General features: G+C 47.9%; 1 protein-coding gene across 1 annotated transcript in view; it reads left to right on the top strand.

Moving 5' to 3' along the window:
- The first annotated feature begins 5798 nt into the window (after positions 1-5798).
- The window catches only part of LOC110361658 (uncharacterized), a 169959-nt gene continuing 151019 nt past the window's right edge, over positions 5799-24738 (top strand). Inside the window, exon 1 of the mRNA XM_065068635.1 lies at positions 5799-5879. Coding sequence (XP_064924707.1) covers positions 5799-5879 — 81 coding nt within the window. The remainder of the gene's footprint in view (positions 5880-24738) is intronic.

Raw genomic sequence — 24738 nt, 5'->3', positions numbered from 1 at the left:
GAGGCAGAAATGAGAGAGTCTAAGGTTTCTTGGGCTGGATCCTTACATCATTTTTAGGTACCCCGGCGAAGGCACCACGATAAGAACTTGGCTTCTCTGATTAACCTTGACTGAATCCAATAATACCTTGGAATCACATTATTGCTGACCTTGTGTTTTGCTACCTTCTCATCTTCCTAATTTGTCTGTTCTTCCTGCCTCTGCAGTAACAGCCAGAAGTGTTTAACAAAGTCTCTTGCTGTCTCACGGGAGAGCTTCTCTACTTGCAGTATTTTGGTTTAAGCTTTTCAGTGTATTTCTTGGTTGTGTTTTTCTTGTGTTTGCACGAGTGATTTGCTATTCTTTGTTTTCTTTCTGTCCAGGTTCCTGCTGATGTGCTCTCCTCTCCTTTCCTCATTTTGGTCTGTGCTACCGAAGGTGTGTGTATTATTTTGGGTGAGGCATGGAACTGAGGATCTGAGCACTCGTTATGACTGTGGAGTCTCTGGCATCTGTGTAGAATAAACTCCAGGGTCTCGTTTAGGGGCATGAGCATGGATGAAGCAGAAACCTTGTAGATCAAAGGACAATAAGGCCAGATCTTAAATTCCTGTAAGAATTTTGAACACTGTAGCCCTGCTGCAGTTCCAGTTTGGGGGTAAATGCCATTTACCCTTCCTTCTTGAAGTTTCTCTTCTTTTCTTCCTTTTCCTTTACCCAACATCATACACAGTCCATGTGGTCTGCCCTAAAAGGTGGTGGCGATGATTCTTTATTAGGACTTTATGATGATCTTAAGGGGAATGGTTGCCTTACAGATAACATTGATTATTGTCTTAATTGACGCATCTCCCTTGCTGGGATCTCTGCACATCAAGCCTATGGCAGGTCATGTTCTCGTGGGGTGTCTGAAGCGTGCTGCCAATTTCTGGAAGCATCTTATCAAGTGGGTAAATAGTTGATTAAGACTTGTCTTCATGCAGGGATTTTTCCACTGGAGTTCAGGATTTCTATGCGAGCAACATCTCCTTTACTAGGAACTTTGAGGTGGAAATGTGGAGCTTGTTTCAGGCCTTCAGGAAGCAAAAATGCTTGCAAAATACCCCAAATTGCTACAGCCTTCAGTGGAGTGGTTTCTGGTCCCTGTGTGCGTGAATGGCTCCAAGACCCAACTCCAGGTAAGTGTGAGTGCCTGAAATATCAAATAGACTGCATGATGTACATCTGTGCTGGCTGCTTGTCTCTTCCTAGGCGTTCTGGTGGAAACCCGGTGCTGTGAGTCCCAGGCAATTGAAATAACATCATCATCTGCTGCTGAAAGCAGATAGGCTGCAGGTGGGTGAACTGCGCCATGCTCTGTCCCCTGCTGTCACTGCCTGTCACCACTCTGATGTCACCCCAGGAGCTGCAGTCGCTTCACCCACCTGCTGATGGTGACAGAGCCAAGTGTAAGGAAAAGACTGTAGTTGTCTTTGCTGGAGTTGATAGCCAAGGCACGTAGCTGGTATTTCTTCAGTTCTCTTGGTTGATCAGTTGATCACCTGTGTGACAAAGGTTTGGCCAGAGAGTCCTTGTGTTTAGGTGTAGGCAGGTGGGGCTGGTAGGACCATGTTGTTGGCTCCAGTTCCCCGTATTTGTGGGCAACCTGAGAAGATGTTGAGTCCAGAAGGGTCCAAGGAGCTTCTGTTGTCCATAGCTACTGCATGGACAGGCTGCCAGCTGTGACCTGTCCTTGCTCATCCCAACACCGGGAGCCATCTCTTTGTGAGATGGCGCTTGCAATGTGCTCTGCAACAGCAGCAAGTGTAAAAATCTGGTAAGTATAGTGCTTTTCTTCCTCTCTGGAGCACGGTGCAATGCTAACTGCCTGTTTACTACCATGTGCGACTTAACGTGTCGATTGCAAGAGCAACAACCATAAGTGACGTGATTGCTGGCTACCTGAAAGGTGATCTCCTTGCTTGGATAGCACTTCTCCTCTTGCAAATCACAGTCTTGGTGGAGTTCATGGTCTTGTGGATTTGCATAGGACCATCTCATCTGGAAACAGATTTCATCTCTCAGCTAATCCTCTGCTGACCTGTCGGATGCATCGTAGCTTCCAGCCATTTCTCCAGGACTTTAGGAAAGGGGTGCTTATGAGATACAGGATGTTTTATCTTTCTTTGAGGGACCTGGTTTAGTCCAAGAATAAACCAATATAGATTTCTCTCACCTGCAGGTCAAGAGGAAGTCCACATGTATTTTTAGAAACACAGACAGTCAAACCATTACATTAATTTGTCTTTGCTTTAATAAAAGTGCTCCTTGCCTTTAGAGAATGATAATGGCACTAGATTAATGTATCCAGGAGTACCATCGTGAGTGGCAGCTGGAGAATGAGAACTTGATGGGATCTAAAATGAAAGAAAAATGTTTGCAATCAGTTTTGTGCTTCATTCTCCTCTTACCCCAGCTACCTGAGATGTTCGACACATAATTCTACAATTATGTGGTGTTTTTTTTTAAAGAAAGGCATTGTGAGTCTTCCATAAGAAACTCTCAAGATGCTATTTTCATGCAAATAGCTTTGTGTGCTAAATTGAGGAGCTTAAGAACCACAGAAAATATAGGAAATGTGGGCAGAATGCATTTGAAATGTAAAAGTTTCCTGGGAGCTGTCAACAGCTCTTTACGGAGTCTGTTGCCTGTACCTTTCAGCAGCTGCTCCTTGTGATTGCTGGGGGGAGAAACCCAACAGTTACCCAAGTGAAAGGATTTGATGTGGCTGTTGCACCAAGGAGCAGCTCTCGAGAAGTAGTAACGGAGCAGAGTGAATTTCCAGTTCCTGAGGAAAATCAAGACATTTGCAACGCCCTCATTCTTCTTCTAGTTCCCAAGCTTAGAGGAAGAGAATCCCCATTTCCTAGATGCTTCTCCCTTCGGGGTTCTCTGAGACGTGTCCTCATGCTCCTCCAGTGCCAACCCCAGCAAACAAACCTGAATTTCCCGGTGGGAGGGTCTTGATCACTCCCACAGGCTCGTGCTGAAGATGAGTGCGTGTGCCTTGAATCTTGAGGACAAACCCAGCCTGGAAAACATCCTCTCGAAAGGGAGTGTGGTATGAATAAGGCGAGTGGCTTTTCCACACCGCGAGGATGAGCGCTTTCTACTTCACTGCTGCAGATGATTAAGGAAAACAATTGCGTTCTGACAACGCGCATTGACATTTGAAAATGAAAAAGAAATGAAGAATAGATTCTGGGAGGCATGCCATTAATGATAATGGATCTCCCTGAATGGGAGCCTTTTGCAAAGTCTGATTCTACTCTTTTTTTTGTCTTTAATAATGTTGCCTACAACAGGCAACCCTGTCACAGGGGCCAAGGGCAGGGAAGTTCAGGGGGGTCATCTGGGGAACTGTTCTCCAAGCAAAAGGAGCAGAATAGCTCTACACATACAGCCATGAGCCCACTTAAAACCAAACAAGAAGAATGCTTGTGAGAGCAAAAGAGGGGAGGGGAAGCTAGCTTAATGTTGATAAATGAATATTGGGCATTGAAGTTCAACTTGCAAATGAAAACTATTGTGTCAATGCTGCGGGAGACGGTCCATGCGTGTGTTGGGGCTTCCCCTCCCGAGGTTAATTCTTCTTTGATTAACAAAAGAAGGGAGAAATGTTGGTTTGAAATGATAGGCAGTGCGTGCTGCACATGGCCAGCAGAACCCTGCTTGAGCTGTGGCTGGGGCTGTAGCGTATGTGATAATGCGGCATTGATGGAAAAGCTTTCCAGGCAGGTATAAAACCTATAGCATGTAGCCATTTTGCTGTAGAACTGTTATTTTTGTGATAACTTTCAGCTGCAGGGTTGAAACCGGGACGTTTACAGCTGCATGTTTTTATAGGCACCATGTGATAGGTAATTTTATGTGAAAAGATCTGTTTAGTCCCCCGATGTAAGAAATAAACTTAGGTGAGACTCGTTCTCCCGTGAATTCTTGGCGTGCCTTAAAAAAACCCAAAAGATCAGCTGTAAAACTTGTGCCTTGTTAAAGTTCCAATGGGAAGATGCACTAAATGGATTATTTAAGCATATGTTACCGTGTAATGTTCATCTTGGGGCGCTTGGATTTGGATGGGGTGGTGTACTGTGCTCTGCCTGGCAACCTCGTGGTGGCTGCTGGGGTGGAAAACACCAACCCTTCTTTAAATAATGCATCCCTTCCCCACCGTGCCTCTCCTCTGCTTCAAAGAGCAGTCCCCCGTTAAAGTTTAATCAGTTGTTTTATCATTGCTCACGGGCAGAAAGTACTGATCCACAAGAAAAAAGCCTTGGGATGGAGGAGTTGAACACTGGGTGCAATTGCACCTTCTCTTCCATTCCCACCGTTTTTAATTGATTCTTTGTAATGATGCTCCTGGTGGCTTTTCAAGGGTGTTTGGAGGTGTTTGTGTTCCTAGGAGATGTTCGAGTCACCTCAACCTGGGCCTTAATTTCCGTGAGTCTTGTTTGGTCTGGAGCCTGCTTGGCCTTTTGGGCCGAGACTGAATTAATCCTGGCTTCTCACATTACTTAAGAAGGGTACCATCGATCTCTTGGTATATTGGCACACATACAGGCATTAATATCATAGGCATTCTTGCTTTCTCTGAGACCCCTGCAAAGCCAGTATTGGGTAGAAGGCTAATTTCTAACTCTGGTTGAACGGTGTTGTCTGGAGTCTCCTACAAGCCTAAACTGGGCTTACAAAGCTGGTAAAACCAGTTCAGCTTAGGGCAGTTCACACAGAGGACGCTGTTGGTTTTGCTCAGTGGGTTCTGCTCTGGCCCTCGGTCGTTTTTATGCTTTTCCAGCAAACCTGTTCCTTGGTCAGTCTGGCTGCCGTGTTACATCTCAACTCTTCCCGTGTTGCTTTTCTGTTTGAATAGAGATGCAAGAAAATCACAGTGTAACAACCTGCGAGACATTTCCAGCCTCTGAATAAGCTGTATGGGAGTTTTTCTCCTTTATCGTATTATTTTTTTTTCTGTGATTGCTGTCCCCATAGGTAACACCAGGCAAATGCTGATAATTCAGATAAAATGCACGGCACTTAGGCCTTGTAGAGAGGAGAAGAGGCATTTAGTCCAGCTTTGCAATGGATTCATATGGAGACGGGAGCAGAGAAATCTCTGGTGTGGGGTTTTCTCAGGAGCTTGATGCAGCCGCACAGGTATCTATCTATGATATAAACAGGAGATTGGCATCTTTATGGATCTATTATTATATGTTCTCAGCTCAGGGTGGCACTTGTCTTTGTTTCTCGCGTGTGGCTCGTTTGCTGCCTCCCTGCACTCTGGACCAGCGATCCACGCTGTGAACTCTCCTGTCTCCTGCATCCAGGTCCTGTTGTGCTGGGTTTTACCTACAGGGGTTTCTCCTATGAGCCATGATGTGCTGATAACTTTCCTTGTTGGCATTGTGTGGATAACATTTAAATGTTTGGTTTTTAAATTGTGTGGATTATAAGCTTTTTTGTTTGGGACCTAGTAAGTTTGAGGGTGGGAAAAGCACTTGAAGGTCTTTGTTTTTACCTCGTAACAGTGTTCCCCATTCATAGAATGGGTTACTTATGAAACCGTCTGGCTTGCTGCTTCTTTCCGCCGGAGCTTGATGCTCAGATCATGTCAGATTGCTCGAAGCATCACTTGATTCCCCCTCGCCATGGGTCGCACAGTTGCCTGTTTGGGCTTTATCTCCAGTTCAAGGCTCAGCGGCTGCCTTGGAGCACCCTGCAGATGGGGTCTGCAGCTCTGCCATGGCAATGTGCTTATCCAGGGGCTGCACTCTTCTTGTCCGATGAGAAGAAGCCTCCTGCAGAAGCCATTCCTCCCGGGCAATGAATTCCAGTTTGACTTCTCCCCCATCGGGTGGCTCCAGGTGAGTCCTTTCTGCAGGATGTTTGTTCCTCTAGACCATTGTTGGTGTGCTTGGCGTACACCTCGTCTCAATTTATTGTCATGATTTATTCTTACTATCTCCAGGTGAAATGTCTTGGGGACGGCCACAGTTTTCTCGTGTTCCCATTTGTGATTATTTACCAGATGACTTTTTTCTTTTGTCTGTAGATTCTTAAACACAGTAAGTTCCCAGTGTTTAAAACCTGTAATTAGAGAGGTGGATAATTTTGCAAGGATGTACTAATCGTCTGTTTCCTGTTTTAAAGGGGTAACGTTTTAGGAGTGGCATTTGCATCATGTATTTCCTCTTCTGTCAGTTCAGATTTCACTTTGCAAACGTCCTCTAATATTCCTGTAAAATTCAGTTTCAGCAAATGTTTCCTTCTGGAGGCTTCAGCTGCCGAGCTGTGCAGAGAATTCACGGAGGTTGCTAGAAGATGCTCTTACCAAGCTGCATTCAGCATTTTCTGGGGGATTATACCAAGGAACCCAAACTCCTTGGCTCTCTAAGCTGTTTAATAGTAATTTTGTACAGCCCCAAGACTTGCTTCCTCCTTCTCCCCACCTACCTCAGCCTACTTGCTTCCCTGAGCAACACCTTTCCCATCTAACCTTCAGGGCAGCAATTCCTGCAGGTGGAGCTGGAATGACGTCCTGCTGCCGGAATAACGTACGGGGCACCCTAAACGAGATGGTTCGACCACCTCTGGATCACGAAAACTGGAATATTGAAGGATGTTGTACAGCAGTTGAGTTTGTTTTCTTATAATAGATTTAATTCTGACAGGAGGGAATCTTGTTGTGTGGTTCGTCTCCTAAGGACTGCGATGACAGGCGTGGTTTATAGCAGAACACGGTTTGTTACTGGACTCAGCTGTATCAGTATTATCCATGATAAGATGGCTTTGTGGTGATTAATCTAGAGAGGCGTCTCAGCTTTCCCAGGTGCTGAGCAGCGCTGGGGTGCCTGAGGACAGCAAGGGAATCAGGGGCTGGCTGCGCTGCTGGTGGTTGATTCTCCTGTTGGATTGTTTTCTGCAGGTGGCTGTTGGCTCTGAACCTCAAACCGGAGCTGCGAGCCACCACTCGGCTCCCCCTGCGCCTTCACTGTGCTGTCACATCCCACCAGCAGAGTGTCTCCCAGGCTGAGAAATAACAGCTGAAGCACAGGAGAGCTCCAAAAGGTTTGGAACGTGCTCAAAAACACCAAAAAGAAAAGGATCTGAGCAGGATTCCAGCTGTGGGCAGCAGTGTAAAAGGATGGAAGCTTGTAGGAGAGAAAGGAGAAGGTTGGGTTGTGTGAGAAGACTTGAAAGAATTGTAGAGGGGGCTCAGGTATTTTCATTGCAAGTTGTTCTTCATCCTGGAAGAATATAGTATGTCCACTCTAGAAAGGCTGTCTTGAAGGCCCTGCTCCAGCAAAGCGATCCTTATTTCTGTGCACAATTGCTGTCATAGAGTGGTTTGGCTTGGAAGGGACCTTCTATGCTCGTCCAGTGCCCCCCTGCCATGAGCAGGGACATCTTCAGCAGCTCAGGTTGCTCAGAGCCCCGTCCAGCCTGGCCTGGGATGTCTCCAGGGATGGTTCATCCACCACCTCTCTGGCCAACCTGGGCCAGGCTCTCACCACCCTCATAGTGAAAACTTCTTCCTCATGTCCAGGCTGAGCAACGCTGTCCCTTGGGTGTGCTGGAGAGCGGGATGCTCAGTGTGGGCCAGGTTGGGTCTCCTCTGTGCCTGCCCTCAGTTACCTGCTGCAGGTGGTGAGGAGGTTGTAGATATGGGTACAGCTGGCCGCGGGTCCCCCCACGAGGGGACATGCTTCTTGGGACCGCACCAACAACCTCACAGCCCCTGTGCCACCGAAATGTGCCCATCAGCCGATTAGTTTTTCCCCCCTTCCAGCCTGGGGTATTTTGCAGCTTAAGGGCTTCCTGAGCTAGAAGTGAATCTGTAATTTGGTGTTGAATAGCCCTTGATGGACTCCTGCCAGTTTGCTTAAACGTTTTTGATGCCCTGTTGCAAGGAGCTGTGTGTCCAAACTGGAGATGTGTTTCAGTAATACTCCAAAGCCTGGTTTTCCTGTTATGCTGAGTTTTTGCAGCTTCTCCTAGAGCCTCCTGCATCCCGACCTTTCTCCAGCAGGGAGAACACCTTGCAGTCCTGCTTCTGTGGTCTCCGTTTCCCTCTCTGAAGATGTTTTGGAGAAGGGTGGTCCCGCCACCACAGGCCGGGGAAGCTGCTCTGCGGACTGTGGAGTAAGTGCTGGGGTCTGGCACGAGTCCCACAAAGCTCCACATTAAAAACACAAAGAGAAAAGTTCATTCTCAGCTCTGTCCAAAACAGCAAAGCGCAGCTCAAATAGCCGAGCTAAGTCAAGCAAAGTGTTCCCTCCTTCCCTGCCGCTCGGCTTTCCCTATGTCTCCCTGTAAATATCTGCTAGAAGACCTCGTGTATGCTCGTGTCACTGTCTACCCGGGCATGTCCGTGCCCCTCGTGCGGAGCTGTTGTTCTCACAGTTCCCTCTCCCCTGGGTGTTTTCTCTTCCTCTTATTTTTTAGTTTAATTTTCCCCTGCAGTTGAAGAGCCCAGGTTATTTTAGCACACTAAACATTTCTTTGACAGTTAGTGACATGAATAAATCTTTTCCCTCTCCTCCCCCTAGTTTATTATTTAAAGGGAGAAGATGATTAAACCCAGCAGAACTGATTGGAGTTCTTGGCGAGCAGGAAGGGGGAGGGGGCGGCCAATCCGCAGCGTTTGCGTTGTTCAGCAACTTGGGAGAACAGTGATGCCAGCTGCTTAGAAACATCTGGTTTTGGTTCTTGTCCCCCACCCCCACCTTTTCATTTTTCCTCTGTTTTCAGAGACTTAGCGTTACTGCCACTAAACGTTGGATGCTATGGGGAGCGCAGCTTGGTTTCTACTCAGACACCGGAGCCCTGCCATGCGGTTGGGTTGGAGCCTGAGCGAGGGTCAGTGGAGCAGCACAACCCCTTGGCTGGTGGCAGGTTTCTGAGGTTTTCTGTTGTGGGGCTGGCTCCGTGTGCCTGAGGGTTTGGGCTCTGGTTAATGTAATGCCAGCATGAAGCCGGGAAGGAAAGCCAGGGCGCCTCTGTGCAAAGGGAGAATGTGTTTTCCTAACCTCGGTGGCATGGAAACACCAGCAGTTAGAGTGAAAGAAGCCCCAGTAGAGTTAATTAAATGTTGCATTTAGAAGGTGGCGTCAAGTGGAATTGCTTTGCATTTATTGAAGTTAGCTTTTGCCCGCTGACGAGGGTTGAGTACCTGTGCTGTTCGGGATGGGAAGGTGGTCTCAAATCATAGAATCACAGAATGTTTGGGTTGAAAGGACCTTCCAAGCTCATCCAGTGCCCCCCTGCCATGAGCAGGGACATCTTCAGCAGCTCAGGTTGCTCAGAGCCCTGTCCAGCCTGGCCTGGGATGTCTCCAGGGATGGTTCATCCACCACCTCTCTGGCCAACCTGGGCCAGGCTCCACCCTCAGGGTAAATAATTTCTTCCTCGTGCTGATCTTGAAGCGGTCCATTAGAGTGAACGCAGCTGTGGGGTTGGAGAGAGCAGCCGTGAGCTCCTCTGAGCAGCGGTTTTGCTCCTGTACCCTCAGGAAAGAAGCGAATTTGGAGGGTCCCCTCCTCTCTGTCCCCTTTCCTCTCATCTTCACTAAAAGCCGCATCTGTAAACTGGTACCTGCTGAAGACTGGATGAACCAAGCTGGTGTCATCGCATCCACAGGTGCTGCTCTGTCACCTCCCCATGGTGCTCATGCTGGCTAGTTAATCAGAAGCTGGGTAACCCAGGCAGTGCTAATATGATTGACCAGCACGGCATTAACTTGGGTTCTCCATCAGCTGGTGGAATCGGTGGCTGTGCAGTGCAAGTGTCCCCTAAAAGCTGTGGCTTGGCCATCGCCGGGGTTAGGGACCTGCGACTTAAAACCATCAGCGCTGTTTCCTGTGCCCTGGATGCCGCTGAGGCTGGACAATTCAAAGTCATCTTGTTTGGTGTCTGCCTGCCCCTTGCTGGAGGGCACTTCTGTTCTGCTGGAAGAGGCGCAGCGCTCACCCATGCCAAAATCAGCAGTTCTAACACATAAAGCTGAACAGGGTCCTTCTCTCGGCATTGAAACGGAGCTCCTGGCCTCACTGGGTGGCACCCCCTGCTGCCAGTATTTGAGTGCGATGGATGGTGTCTTGTGGTGTTTTGGCGATAGAGGATGACTTGCAGTATCTCAGATTTTCTTGAGGTTGTCCTTTCACTTGCCTGTCTTCAGTCTTCTATATTATCTTTGCTATTTCTAACCCTGTTTTTGGTCCCTGTTGGAGCTTGATTTCTGCTGGGGGGAAGATGGAAAAGGTCAGGCTCTCGCTAGTGAAGCTTATTTAATTTATTTGCCACATCTGTGGGCAAACTTATGTGTCTGTTACAGGTATGAACTAGCAGGACCCTCTTGGACACCCAAGCCCCATGGTTGCTTATTTATTTACCTCTTTGTGGCTTTTTAATTATTTTGTTTTCTCCCATCTGTCCCAATATTCCCAGTTTTATCTTTCCTAGAAAAGGGTAGTGGACTCCAAACAGTGAATCCAACTGGTATTTGCAGCAGTGTGATACAGCAGGACTGGGGTGCAGCACCACTTCTTTGTCTGGGCTTGTTTCCACTCTTTATTTAAAGCCTCTTTTAATCAGGAGCTAATGACAACTTTCGCTTGTGAGAGCTGATGCACACGGAAGAAACCCCACCACAACAGTCTGCATTCAAAATAACGCAAACCGTTATAAATAAGAAGATCTGCAAGGATATCATCAAGCTAAATTGCCCATTGTTGCTCTCACCACAGATGATTTCTGATCTCTGCTATTCGAGTTGGATTGTCATCTAGGTTTAGGGGAAACGTGTTCTCTCCTTTATTCCGGTTCAAACCTGTGCAGTAACAGCTGGTGATTGCAAGAGTGGGGTTTGCTCCGGTGGTGGTTTTTTGGTTTGTTTTATGTGGATCAAGCAAACATTTGGGTGGCTTAGATATTACCGTTCCAATTGTCTCGGGAAGATTGTCTAACCGGCTTCTGCCTTTCTGCAGCCCAAGTGACCCCTACGGTGGCTGCGTCTCCTTGGGGACCGTGTTGCAGACAGACGGGGGGGACTCTTGCACCAGGTCAGAGCAGCATTCTGCCAGGCAAACAGCTCCGGCTTTGCTGGCACGTGGTACGCAATAGAGCTCTGGATTTTAATGGCTCTTTGCAATTTGTCCTATTGAAAGTAGCTCAGCCTGTAAAGAATTGGGAGCTGATGCTGAAGACTCCAAACAGACCGCAATCCATTTAATACTTGGATATTTTGTGTTCTAATTTTTCTCAACTGTGTTGTGCGCGAATGCAACATAAATGCAGCACGCTTTTACGTGCCTTTATTGAAATGGGTGTTGAAGAGGTGGCTTATAAATTGGGCAGCAGTATTCTGGCCTTCTGATTTTTCTGCTAAATGGCCTTTTTACATTTTTTTTTTTTAATAATTTTGTTGTTTTTATTTTGCTGGGCAGTTCTCTTAATAGTGCATTTGTCTTCAATTCTGGCATGGCACTGTAGCTTGCCATGAACGTATCACAACATGACAAAAGCCTTCATGCTTGTGGAAGTTAAATACTGCTCCATGATGTCACTTTTGTCCCCAAACACAGTATTTTGCTCATTTATTCTGCATGTGTCCTTCTCTGAAAGAGTTTCCCTTCGCTTCATTGCGTGCAGAGGAACCTCTGCTGGGGAACGGTGGCGTCCTGAGGGTTAAGTGACCTAATTTAATCTGTGCTGCTTTCTTCTTTCTAACCTCCGAAGACAGAGACCCTGAACTGAAAAGTATATAAAAAGATTCTAATTAGTACAGGACAAATAGTAAAATCAGGCCTAGCTTGAAAAGGGGATTGATTTTAATTTTCTAAATTAATAGAAGGGTGGAGTTTAGACTGAACCGCAAGTGTGGCAGCTACTTGAATGCTCTACAACATCTTTTCTTTCCCTTTTTCAGCCTGGTTCTTGGTAGGAAGGCAAGCGCCTGGGTGGAGATAGAGCTCCCATCAAAGAGTTGTCTTGTTTGGACACGCTGACAAGTCACCAATGTCCTTGTCAGCCGCAAATGTCAACGTGCCTGTCAGGAGGCAGCCATGGCTGAGAGGTGAGTTTGTGGTCTCACCTCCTGACTGCTCGTGTGGCCCCTTGGGGACAGGCAGCAAAACGTGGCTGTGACGAGCAGCCGGGAAAGGCCGCTGGCTCGTGGCCGAGTGTGACATTGAGTCTTTTGGGGTGCAAAGGGGCTGTCTCAGCGCCCTTCTCAGCACGAGGTCCTGCGAGAAGGAGCTGCTTTCCGCCTGCTGTCACCTCCTCCTCCATAACAGACAAAGCCCTGGAAGGATGATTTTTGGAGTGGCCAACAATGGAAAACTCTTGGAAAAAGGCATCTGAGTTAGCCAATAAGACATCATGGCTTGTAGCATCTTTGGCCAAATACCTGGTGAGCTCTGGGTGCGTATTTTTGCCAGGTTAAGCAGAAAAGTTGTGGGCGCTTGGGGAACCTTCTTTTCCACCTGCAATTGTTTGGCTGAACCTTCGTTCATCTTTATTGCTGTTTTTCTAATTCTTGTCTGGGCTCCTAGTGACAGTGATTATACCAAATGTGGCATATTTTGTGTGCTGGGGAAATGATTTTCAGGCCCTGTGCTTGGAGGATTGTTAAAAATGTACCACTTTTTAGAAGGCTTTCTATCCTCCCCACTCTATTTCCAGTCCTGCGCTAACCTGAAAAGTAGTAAAATTGCTGACTTTATTATGTTGCATTAATTAATTATCTCTATAGCAACATGCACGGATGTCATAAATATGGGAATTCAGCAGCAAAGTTGTATGGAAGAAGAGCTAACAGATAAATGGGGAGAAAAGCCCTTTTTTGTTTAGTTTTAAATGCTTAAATACCTGCAGTAGTTGAGGAAACACAAGATGGTTTTGCATGGTGTCTCTGTGACCGCCCCATTCCCCTTCTGACTGTTCCGCAGGTCCTGCTGAAGAGGCTTTTCCAAGCGGCTGGTCTGCCCCTCCACCTACTCAGAGAACGGGGTTATCTCCTGCTGGTGTAAAGTACTGATACTGGGAAACACAGGCAGCAGGATGAGTCCCTTCGGCAAAGGTACGGATCTGGAGAAGGGAATACACTTAATTTTGGCACTGGCAGGAGATGCCAAGAGGCAGAGGGGCTGGAAGAAGTGGATTTTGGCTCTGAGGCAGCCAGGACTCTGCTTAATGCGTGTGCCAGCGGTGGTGACTTGTCTGGCTTTTAGGAGCACTGGGTTACCCCCAAAGCTCCTGGTCAGGCTGGTCCCTGAACTGAAAAGTGTATCAAAAGGTTCTAATTAGTACAGGACAAATAGTAAAATAAGGCCTAACTTGAAAAGGGGATTGATTTTAGTTTTCTAAATTAATAGAAGGGTGGAGTTTAGACCTAGATTTTTCCTTGCCCCGGTGCTACTGTTTTGGGGGAAAGGCAGCGGGGAGGCGTCTGCAGGAATGGTACCTGTGCATCGCGCTGGCGCTGAGCCCCCTGCAACAGCGCTCAGAGGGGACTCTCCCTCCCCAGAGTAGTTGTTTCAAGGGAAGAAATACGGTAAGAAGAAACAATAATTGTACTGCAAGTCTAAAGCTCCCCGAAGGTTGAGACCTTGTGCTTTCCCAGCTTTTTCGTCAGACAGTCTGTTCACCAAACCATTTTGTTTTGCTGTTTGTTTGCCACCATCAGCTGTGAAGCTGATGGGTTCTTCCCAGCGCAGCGCTTGAGGAGTAATGTCCCTCTCCATTGAATAACTTACTTCGTTAATCTGGTGTGATTTTTTGGCGTTTGCCAGGTCCCGGGCAGGGGGCGGTGCGGAGGAGGCTCGGTGTGCAGCGCTGCTGTGGATGCAGCATCCCGGCCACGCTGATGCAGTTTGCGGGGTGAAGAGCTCCTGATCTCAGAGACAACATTTTAGGGTGCCAGGCACCCCGCGTTCTGCTTCACCCAGAAGTAAAAGCCGTGGGGATATTTGCTTAGTTTTGCACTGAGGTGGAGCAGAGAAAATGCACAGCACGGACGTGACGGACACTGATGGGTAAGTTCCTTGGGATGAAGATGCTGAACCCTTCTTTGCACCAGCCCCGATCATTGGCACAGACGTGATGGACATTGATGGGATGAAGATGCTGAACCCTTCTTTGCACCAGCCCTGATCATTGGCACAGACGTGATGGACACTGTTGGGATGAAGATGCTGAACCCTTCTTTGCACCAGCCCTGATCATTGGCACAGACGTGATGGACAATGATGGGATGAAGATGCTGAACTGTTCTTTGCACCAGCCCTGATCATTGGCACAGACGTGATGGACAATGATGGGATGAAGATGCTGAACTGTTCTTTGCACCAGCCCTGATCATTGGCACAGACGTGATGGACACTGTTGGGATGAAGATGCTGAACCCTTCTTTGCACCAGCCCTGATCATTGGCACAGACGTGATGGACACTGATGGGTAAGTTTCTTGGGATGAAGATGCTGAACCCTTCTTTGCACCAGCCCTGATCATTGACACAGACGTGATGGACACTGATGGGATGAAGATGCTGAACCCTTCTTTGCACCAGCCCTGATCATTGGCACAGACGTGATGGTCACTGATGGGTAAGTTCCTTGGGATGAAGACGCTGAGGGTTAAAACCCTTCTGTGCACCAGCCCCGATCATTGGCCACCTGAGAAAAGGCGGCCTAAATATTGCTGGTCTGCCCCATATTTAATTAACTGCTGTATCCAAGCCGGCGAGGATTTAAGGCCGAGTGCAGGACACTGTGCAAACTTCACTTTGAAAATCAACCCTTTGTGCTGCGTTATGTACAGAAAGGGTTAATCTGCCAAACAACCTGCCCTGTTCTGTATAAATTAAAAAACAAACGAAAAAACGAACAACACAAAACTGTTAGAGTGGGAATATTTTTATTTCTGCAGAAAAGTGTTTATTTTGGTTTCGGCTGTTCTAAAACACTGCGATTTCACAGCCAAGCTCTCGTGTTCCCGACCGAGAAGGAGGTGAGACGCTCAAAGCATCTCTGTTCTTATTCCAGCACCGTGCTCACCAGCCACATTCTCAAAAGTGCCCAGTTTGCCGACATAAATGGGGTTTTACTTATGTGCTGTAAGAGAAGGAAGCGCTGGGGAGCATATTCCTCACCAGGTCCAAGTCTCTCCCATTTTATCTTGTTCTTCCATATGTTTCCTCTGTAATGAGAGGAATTATTTATCATTAAAGCAATACATAATTAAAAAATTAAAGCTAAAGTTAATGGACACTAAAATTAGTTTACTGACAAAAATAAATGTCTGTCCTTCAGATCCTATAGTTTTAATTGGAGTGGGCTACAGCTTAATTAACATGTATTGATTGTGGTCCTGTGTGCATTTATAGGTGGGTGGACTGTGTAGCGGCATTGGAGAAAACCTCCTAACAAATGAAGGTGCGTTGAGATCTGCTGATAATGTTCTGAGACATTGTCTAGCGAATAGACAGGAAAGTCTCTGTTCTCAAGCTGTTTTCTCTCCAGAAAGCTTAAACAAAATATGTTGTTTAAAATTAGGGCTAAGGATTGGCACGGTCACGTTAGAAATGGGAAGAGAATTTCTGCTCCAAACCCATTAATTATCTGAATCATTAATTAGATGCACAATGAACACAGAAGATTGGAAGGAAGTTGGAGTGAGTGAAGAAGCTGACCCAACAGGAAGTTTTATTTTGGGGAACAAAAGGTAGGCTTTGGTTTGGTCCTGGCTCCCTCTACTCTTTCCCCCTGGGCAGATGTCACCTGTTTCCCAATGCGAGGAGGAGGAGGAAGAGGGCAAATCCTTCCTCCCTGCGACAAAACTCCTCGCCTGATGCTGAAGATGTTTTGCCTGCCCAGTTCTGCACGGCAAAGGAGCTGCTCCCAACCTTTGCCAATCAGTCTCTTTAAGGAGAATCCTGTTCTCTCCGGCGTTAATATTTTATGTTTTGTCAATACTGTGAATTAACGAAACGGAAGATGTGCCACGTCTCACCTTCCAGCCTCTAAATGATTCAGGACACCTTTCCTCTCTGCTATAAGTGATGTGAAAGGTGCCCACAGAAGCCTCTTGGCCCTTTGGGGGTGGGTTTTCTATGGGTGCGAGGATGTCCTGGAGAAGAGGGTTGCTTTTTGGATCCGGGGAGCATAGAGGGATGATAAACCCCCTGTGAAGGGTGAGGGGATGTGGCCAGGCTGTGGGTGCGGAGCGGAGCATTCCCGTGCCGAGCTGGCAGCCCTGTTTTTGCCGCTGTACCCATTCCAGTTGAAGGCAGAGGAGATGGAGAGGCCATGGGAGGGGTGCAGGGCACCCTATGCTCAGTACCCAACTTTTCTTGACCTTTTAGGGTTTGCTGAACCACGGCGATGCCTCAGGACAAGCTTGCAGCTCCTCCCTTCTCCCCTGCATTGGTCTTCATGGCCACCAAGGGCTCCTGGGCACGTGGTGGCACAATGTGGAGGTTCAGCCCTCAAGCTTCTCAAGCTCCACTTTCGCACCGAAATCCAATTCAAGGTGCCGCTTCTGGCCCTGCAGTGGGGCAAAGATTTTGTAATAACTTCTAATTAGGTTGTGGCGTTTGATGGAATGTATGAGTCACGTATGAGCCCCTTCAGGAGGCTTATTTTGATTTATCCAGTGGGCTGGGGTAAATGGAGACCTCCCTTACAACTTGTCAAGCCCATCCCTTGCGTTATCCCTCTTTATTAATGTGGTGCACAGGCAATGCCTTCCTGGAGACTTATTTTTTCTCCAATATATTGAATAAATTTTACATCAGGAAGGAAAGTAACTTTCGATAATGAACCATCAGTGGGTATTTAAGATTGCTTTAATGGGTCACATTGATGTAATCTACACTTTTTCCTGGGAAGATCATACTGGGCCATAACCTTAATTCATATTTATGTCAGAAGAAAATATACAGTGGAGATGGCTTAGAAAGAGCATTTCCCTGCTAAGCACCTGATATGAATGTGCAGATCTTCTAGAAATACAGTAGGTGTTGGAGGGGGTGGGGGCTGTCAGGTCTTTAGGATCTTTTTCTCTTGCATAGAGAAGTTCCTCAAAAACTGGTTTCTCACCCCAAGAAGGTGTTTGCTCATGGGCCCAGAAGTGTGTAACTTCAAGTTTACCTTTAAGAGCATCTTGATCATATTATTACTATTTGTTTTCCAGTCCTCTGCTTTACCTGTGGTTTAAAAAGGTACGTGGGCATGAGGGATGGCCATAGGTAGTTGGGCTGGTTTAACAGAAGGGAAGGAGAGGCCAGTGAAGAGTGATACAAATAAAAGCAATTGAGTTAAATATGATCAGTAACATTTAACCTTCCAGTTGTGTCCCTCTGTGTGTTATTCAGACCCCTCTGAGGGCCATGAGCCAGACTGGAGGGGGGTGTTAGTGTCATTTAGGTTTTTTGCAGGAGAAAAGGATGACAATTGTATTTAAACCCGTTCCTCTTGGCCAGGCCAGGCAGTTCTGTCTTTATCCGCTGCAGGAAGATGAGATAAACTTGCAGATGCGCTCGGCCGAGATAGATGAGGGTACAGGGGAAGGCAATGAAAACAACCCAGATTATTGGCGCTGGGAGGAAGGGACAAACATGACTAACGCTGTGCGAGCCGTTTGCGGGAAATGATTTATTCGACAAACTTTACCTTTGTAGAGGCAAACTGTCAACGGCCACAGTGCGAGGCTGTTGATGGGTTCATGAGTCAGAAGTATTTAATGAGGAAGTGAAGCGGCCATCCCCCAGGCATTGGAGCCGGGTCACCCGGAGGATCAACGCTCCTTTCGGCGAGGAAGGAACCCAAAGAGTGGCTTCAAGCCACGAGCCCTTGTTCTGGAGGCCCCTCCAGCTCCTCAGACAAAACCAAGCTGCCTCATTGGGTTTTTTGGCTGATGGGGAGCACGTCTGCGGTGCCACGAGCTGGGCAAGCTCAATGTGAAAAGGGGGTCGGTAGCGCAAGCGTTCAAGCGTCGACACCGGTGCTCCGTTTCTATACATATTTCTAGTGGTTTGTATCTATATACACTTTATATTTTTCCTTTTCTGATGCACCGCCTGGTTTTCTGTTCTTTCCTTGTGATACACCTGTGACAAGAATGATTCATTTGGCTGTTTGTTCGGCGTGATTATCTCCAGCAGAAAGCCAGCGACTAAAAATTAGTGGCTTTGCACCAATACACGCCGAAGAACTAGACTTTTCTCCTTTTCTTTTTTAAACATACATAAATGCATGTGTTGAGAAGTAGGGCTTGAGGTCAGCTGCAACGGTTTGTGTTGAACTCAACCAAAAATTACAACAGAAAACAGCAATTTGTAAAAAATCAAACCAGCTCTTTGTGTGGTGTTGAAATGAGATGCTTTGACTTGTGTTTTTTGAAGTGACGTTTGGAGCTTCAACGAAGCCACTACTGACTTGGAAAATCAGTGTTTTACGCTCTGCCGGTGAATAGATATTTTGCTTTTGCCCTGTTTTCTCCTTGCTTTTAATTTTGTTTGGTAAGAAATAAGCAAAACTTTCTTGAGTTGCCCCCACCTCCCTGACCAAATAGTAGTAATAATAATAATAAAAATCCATGAGTTACATGGTTATTAGCTGGTCGAAGCTCCCATGAACAGAAACACAAAGCACAAGGAAAACTGCCAAGAATTTGACATTTTCATTCCAGCAAATATTTGCTTTTTTTCATTTGGTTGCCTGAGCTCCGATTTGGAAGACGTTACTCGCATGCCTAATGATGAGTATCCACTTAATTCCCTTTGGCTTCTCTGCTTTCAGGTGGGTCCGGCTGCCTCTCTGACCCGGGAATGCTCCGAGGCTCCTTTGTGGAGGCCACTGGAACCTCGGGGCTCCAGGAGGACCAGGTCCAGTTGCAGAAGTCCTCTTGTCTCAGATGTCCATCCCCTCTGGTTCTTGTGTACCGGCACAGATGTGACCACCCTCTGGGATGCTGGACATGATGGTGAGGCGTGATCTGAATTTTCGCTGCTGTGAAAATGGAGATAATAAGCCACCAGTGCAAGCCAAAAGAAGTGAAATGGGGACGGTGGTGACATGGAGCTGGGGCTCTTTAGCTTGGAGAAGAGGAGACTGAGGGGTAACCTTATTGATGTTTACAGATATGTAAAGGGTGGGTGTCAGGAGGATGGAGCCAGGCTCTTCTCGGTGACAACCTATGATAGGACAGGGGGTAATGGGTGCAAACTGGAACATAGGAGGTTCCACTTAAGTTTGAGAAGAAACTTGTTCCTGGTGAGGGTGGCAGAGCCTGGCCCAGGCTGTCCGGGGGGTTGTGGAGTCTCCTTCTGTGCAGACATTCCAACCCGCCTGGACACCTTCCTGTGTAACCTCATCTGGGTGTTCCTGCTCCATGGGGGGATTGCACGGCATGAGCTTTCCAGGTCCCTTCCAACCCCTGACACTCTGGGGTTCTGTGATCTGAGCAGTCCCCAGGCTGTCCCAGCACTGAAGAGCAACACCTTAAAATAACTCCTGCCATCTGAGCTGCCTCAGATCCCCTTTTGCAACTCAAGGGACGCCAAAAGATTGAATGCCGCAGAGGCTGCTGGAGGAACAACATTGGGAGGGGAGGTGACATGTGGCCTGAGCTGCAGGGTGGGCGCTGGGGACTGGGCTTTGCTGCATCCCCACTGCCAGAAAGCTTCGAAGCCTGGGGTAGGGAAATGGCTCCTGCAAGCGTGGAAATGGCTGATTTGAAGAGCTAAGTGAAAGAAGACGGCATTTTTTCCTCGCTTTCCCAAGCAGGAGATTCAGGAGGTGGCCTGGGTGAGTTTTAAGGGAACTTGCAGTCTTTTCATCATATTGATGGGTGGATGGGTTTCGTTTCTTGGAGTATGTTTAAGACTTTAATTAAATCAGGAGTACACTCTCTGTGATGGTCCCCTGCTGCTTATCAGCCTCTTAAGGCCTTGATTCATTACTCAGTATTATTTTTACAGCCTAAAATAAGCTTTAAAGTCCTGTTATTGGAGAGATTAAAGTTATAACATAAACAAACTCATATGCATGTTGTTTTCCCACTGAAGATGCTTTTAGTATCGTATTTAATGTTGCAAACAAAACCATTGCTTATAGCGAGCTTTGCAGCCTGGATGCTTTGAAGGGGTAGGTACGGACCCTGTTTGATCTCGCGCTATTTGGGGCTTTTTATTTGCATTTTGTGGCTCTTATCTTGTAAACAAAGGCTCCTTTATGTGTCTGTGGATCAGGACGTCGCCCACAGAGCTCTGCGGAAATGGGAGACGACTGCAGAGAGTGCAAGGGGGCAAATAGAAATCGGGGATGGAAAAACACTTCTGCTGCAAGGCTTGGCTCATCGCAGCAGAGACTAGAGGTAACTGTGCTGGTTTTGCCATGTGTGTTTGATTTTTGGAGAGGTTCAAGGCTGCACCCGGCACGGTTGTTGCTGGTGCGTTCACTGGAAATTGGCAGCGCCTCACCCAGAAATGCAGAGAGGTGCAATATCTGCCCCTGGGCATGGTCCTGGTGCCACGGTGAACTTCAGCTGTGCTTCAGAAGGCAGGGAGAAGAAGAGGGCAGCGCAGAAGAGAAGTTTCTCATTTGTTTGCTTCAGGGATGCGTTGGGGTCAGATGGGCTGGTTGTTAGGGGAGGGCTCCCCGTTTTGTGCAGGCTCGCTCGTGGCGCGCAATGACCTTGGACCATCGGAAGGCTGGTGACTGATGCGTGCTGGATGCTCCCCGTGGGAGCAATGAGGAGGCTCCAAGGGTCCTGCTGCACCAGCCACTTGGGCTTGTGCCACCATGCGATGCCATGCACAACCCTGGGTGACCTCCGGTCCTGAGCCCTTGAGAGTCATTGCCCTGTGGTGTGGGAGACAGGCACCCCCAGGTCCTCTGAAAGGCAAACCTGCTAAAAAGCCACCCTCCAAAGCCACCCCTGCATGGGGACAGTGCCAGTTTTGAGGCTGACGCGGTGGCAACCGGACCATCGGCCCTTTTGGCACATGTGTACAAATGGGAGGACGCAGGAATGAATCAGGCGGTCGCTGCTGGTGTGTGAGAGTGAGTTTTTTCTAATGTAGTTATCTCTGTAAAGGTTATAAAAGTAAATAATCCTGCAATAACAGTGTGTCCTCGCAGTCCCTGTGTAGCTCCATGGATAACTCTTGCCGAGGCTGACTCATGCTGATTAATACGCTACAGAAGGAAATGATTGTGTTTTTTTTTCCAAGGGAGCAAAGAACTAAAGCTGAGCACGTGCCTTGAAGAAGCTTGTTCCCTTCATGTCCCCCGTGCTTGAGGCTGATTAGCTCTTGTTTTCTTCTTCCAGCCTTAACCAGGGGAACTGCGCAAGGGTTTGCAAGTGGCCAAACGCATCTGGAGACGACTTTGCTCTGCTGTAAGATCCCTTCTCACAGGCCTGGAGTGCTGGGATGCCACGGGGAAGCGGGCAGCATCCCTATGGACCAGGTGAGCACCCCGTGTAATACATGGGGAGCCCGGAGAGGGACCGAGGAGAGGATGTGAGCAATGATGAAGCACAGAGCTGGGCAGCAGAGATGCTGGCCCTGTGCAAGAAGAGCAGAAATGTATCACCCCTTCTCTTCCTTGTTGTGCCAAATTAATATTTGCACTGGTCCGGTCTCCTGTAGTGGGTTTTTTAGCGCTTTTGCAGAGAGCTGTGTGGGGTAATGCTTTGTGCTGGAGCCAAGGAATGGGAGACCACTGGTAATGAGGCTGGTGCTGCTTGGTGTTTCTCTGAGGAGCGTGGCAGGGTACCAAGTGCAAGTAATTCAGCTGCCAGGTATCCATGTCCCAGGTGCACAGGGAAACGCGATGCTGCAATGGTCAGATGCAGTTAGCTGGGTGTCACAGTATCACAGTATGTTTGGGATTGGAAGGGACCTCAGAAGATCATCCAGTCCAATCCCCCCATGGAGCAGGAACACCCAGGTGAGGTTACACAGGAAGGTGTCCAGGCGGGTTGGAATGTCTGCACAGAAGGAGACTCCACAACCTCCCTGGGCAGCCTGGGCCAGGCTCTGCCACCCTTACTGAGAAGTTTTTTCTCAAATTTAAGTGGAACCTCTTGTGTTCCAGCTTGATCCCATTACCCCTTGTCCTATCATTGTTTGCCACCGAGAAGAGCCTGGCTCCATCCTTGTGGCACTCACCCTTTATATATTTATGAACATTAATAAGGTCACCCCTCAGTCTCCTCTTCTCCAAACTAAAGAGACTCAGCTCCCTCAGCCTTTCCTCACTTGGGAGATGCTCCACCCCCTTAATCATCTTAGTTGCCCTACGCTGGACCCTCTCCAGCAGTTCCCTGTCCTTCTGGAACTGAGGGGCCACAACTGGACACAATATTCCAGATGTGGTCTCACCAGGGTGGAGTAGAGGGGAAGGAGAACCTCTGACCTACTGACCACCCCCTTCTAACCCACCCCAGGTACCATTGGCCTTCCTGGCCACAAGGGCCCAGTGCTGGCTCATGGTCATCCTGTTGTCCACCAGGACCCCCAGGTCCCTATCCCCTACACTGCTCTCTAATATGTGATTTCCCAACCTATACTGGAACCTGGGGTTGTTCCTGCCCAGATTCAGGACTCTACACTTGCCCTTGTTAAATTTCATCAGGTTATTCCCTGCCCAACTCTCCAGCCTGTCCAGGTCTCTGGATGGCAGCACAGCCTTCTGGTGTGTCAGCCGTTCCTCCCAGCTTAGTGTCATCAGCAAACTTGCTGATAGTGCACTCTATTCCCTTGTCCAAATCTTTAATGAATGTATTGAATAATATTGGCCCCAGTACTGACCCCTGAGGCACTGCACTAGGTACTGGCCTCCAACATGGTCTTCTATGTGAGGTGCATGCCTGTTTCCCAAAAATAAGGAGAGTAATGAAAATTGTCCCTTTTTCTCAAAAAGTTCTCAATGTTGCACCCCTTTCCCTTCATCCCAAATGCATGTATTATCTTGCATGGTATTTAACTTCTCCAGTTGTTTGTTCCCTAATTTACCAGGAATGCTCCGCCTTTGTGGACCACAAAAGTTGCCCTGGGCCATCCAGCTCTGTTTGCTCACTGCAGACGTGGCTTCTCCAACGCTCTCCAGTTAGTGCTCAGGGCTCCTTTGACCTTTTGGGGAGGGAAAAGTCTTCCACCCCAGGGTCAGTGCTCCTCCCTGCACAGGGATGCTGCAAAATAAGCTCCATCGTGAAGAAGGGAGAAGCATCTAATCTTCCTGCTCCCTAGATTTAGCTGGGCCATTAGCTGGACCCTGCACATAAAGCTAATTTTATAATTTGTAAATGTAGCTGAGTGGATTTTATAGAGGAATGTCGGGAAGCGATGAAATACCTTCAATAGATTTATAAAAAGTTTAATGCATAAAGCCCTCTCCCGGCTTCCACCCCCCTTCTTCTGTCTCGGAGCTGCATACAACAGAAAACATGTCCACGGTAAGGGCTTTGTGGCCAGCACTCAAGCCTTTAATTTTGCTTTTACAAGACAGTTTTACAATGTTGAGAAGAATGGAAAAGCTGCAAGGCGTGCGTGCTCCTGGAAAGCTTTGGATGGGCTCCAGGCCATGTCTGGTGGCGAGGAAAAGATGAAGGTCTCGGAAAGAAGAAAAGAATGAGCCAAAGCCTCTTGTGAGCTGGGAAGGTCGCGGTGGCACGGGAAGGACAGAACACGTGTTCTTGCAGTGCCACGTCTCCGAGGGTGAGTGTTGGTTGCATCAAGAATGGCTGCTTCTGTTCCACCCTCTTGAATTTTCCTCCTGTAATGAAAATCAGCCATCCCGTCACCTGCATGCCCAAAACCCCCTGCTCTTGGCTTGCGGTTGGGCTCATCTTGGAGCTGCTGTGTGGTTTCTCTGGAGTTTAACAAGGGATGAATTCCCCATGGCTGTTTGTTTTCCTCTGAATCAGAAAAATGTCCCCTCTGTCCGCTTTCACTGGGGGGGATGACATTGGTGGTACCCAGTGATATTTTTTTGGAGGGGGTCTCTTCCATTCTTTTTGGGTGAAGTTAAAATGGACTGATGGGTTTGAAAATGATCAGCGAAGGGACAGATGGATGATGTCTTGACTTGCGTGTGCCCTGTTCCCTTAGGAAATGGGGTTTGCATCGCAGACCACCCATCATACCAGCGCCCACCTCAAACAGCCTTCGCTTGATGGGGTCAGGCACAGAGTTTTAGGGATTTAGAGAGCAGAATTAGTGGGCCCAGGCTGATCATCAGCATTCATAGAGTAGCTTTACCATAACCCTCTGCTCCTCCCACTTTACCACCCAAGGACCGAGCGAACACAATGGCCGGCTCTCCTCCTTAGTTCTCTCCTGGGGATTATCAGATATCAGCTGGTGTGGAGGAGCCTCCTCCTGGGCTGGTTTTGCCCATCTCTAGCTTGGCAGATTGATCTCTGATTAAGACTTTACCTACCTGAGGTGCCGGAGGGCGGCTCAGAGCTGGAAGGATCACCCGAGCATCTTTTTCTACTCCATCTCTCTGCTTATGTTTTTGGTTGTGTTTTCTTTTAATGATTCCCAGCTTGGACGCTTCCCTGATACATATATATATATTTACTGTCTTTCTATTGAGCACGGATGGAAAACAAGAGCACTTTCCTCCTGCCTACTTAAATCTTTGGCTGACTCGCATGGAGAACACAGTCGCACTTACTGCAGCTCCCAAAGCCTCCAAATCACCAGGGAGAGAG

The sequence above is a fragment of the Columba livia genome, chromosome 6 (genome assembly GCF_036013475.1).
Source record: "Columba livia isolate bColLiv1 breed racing homer chromosome 6, bColLiv1.pat.W.v2, whole genome shotgun sequence".
NCBI lineage: Eukaryota > Metazoa > Chordata > Aves > Columbiformes > Columbidae > Columba > Columba livia.
Note: the sequence above shows the minus strand (reverse complement) of the source record. Positions and strands in the feature narration are given on the sequence as shown.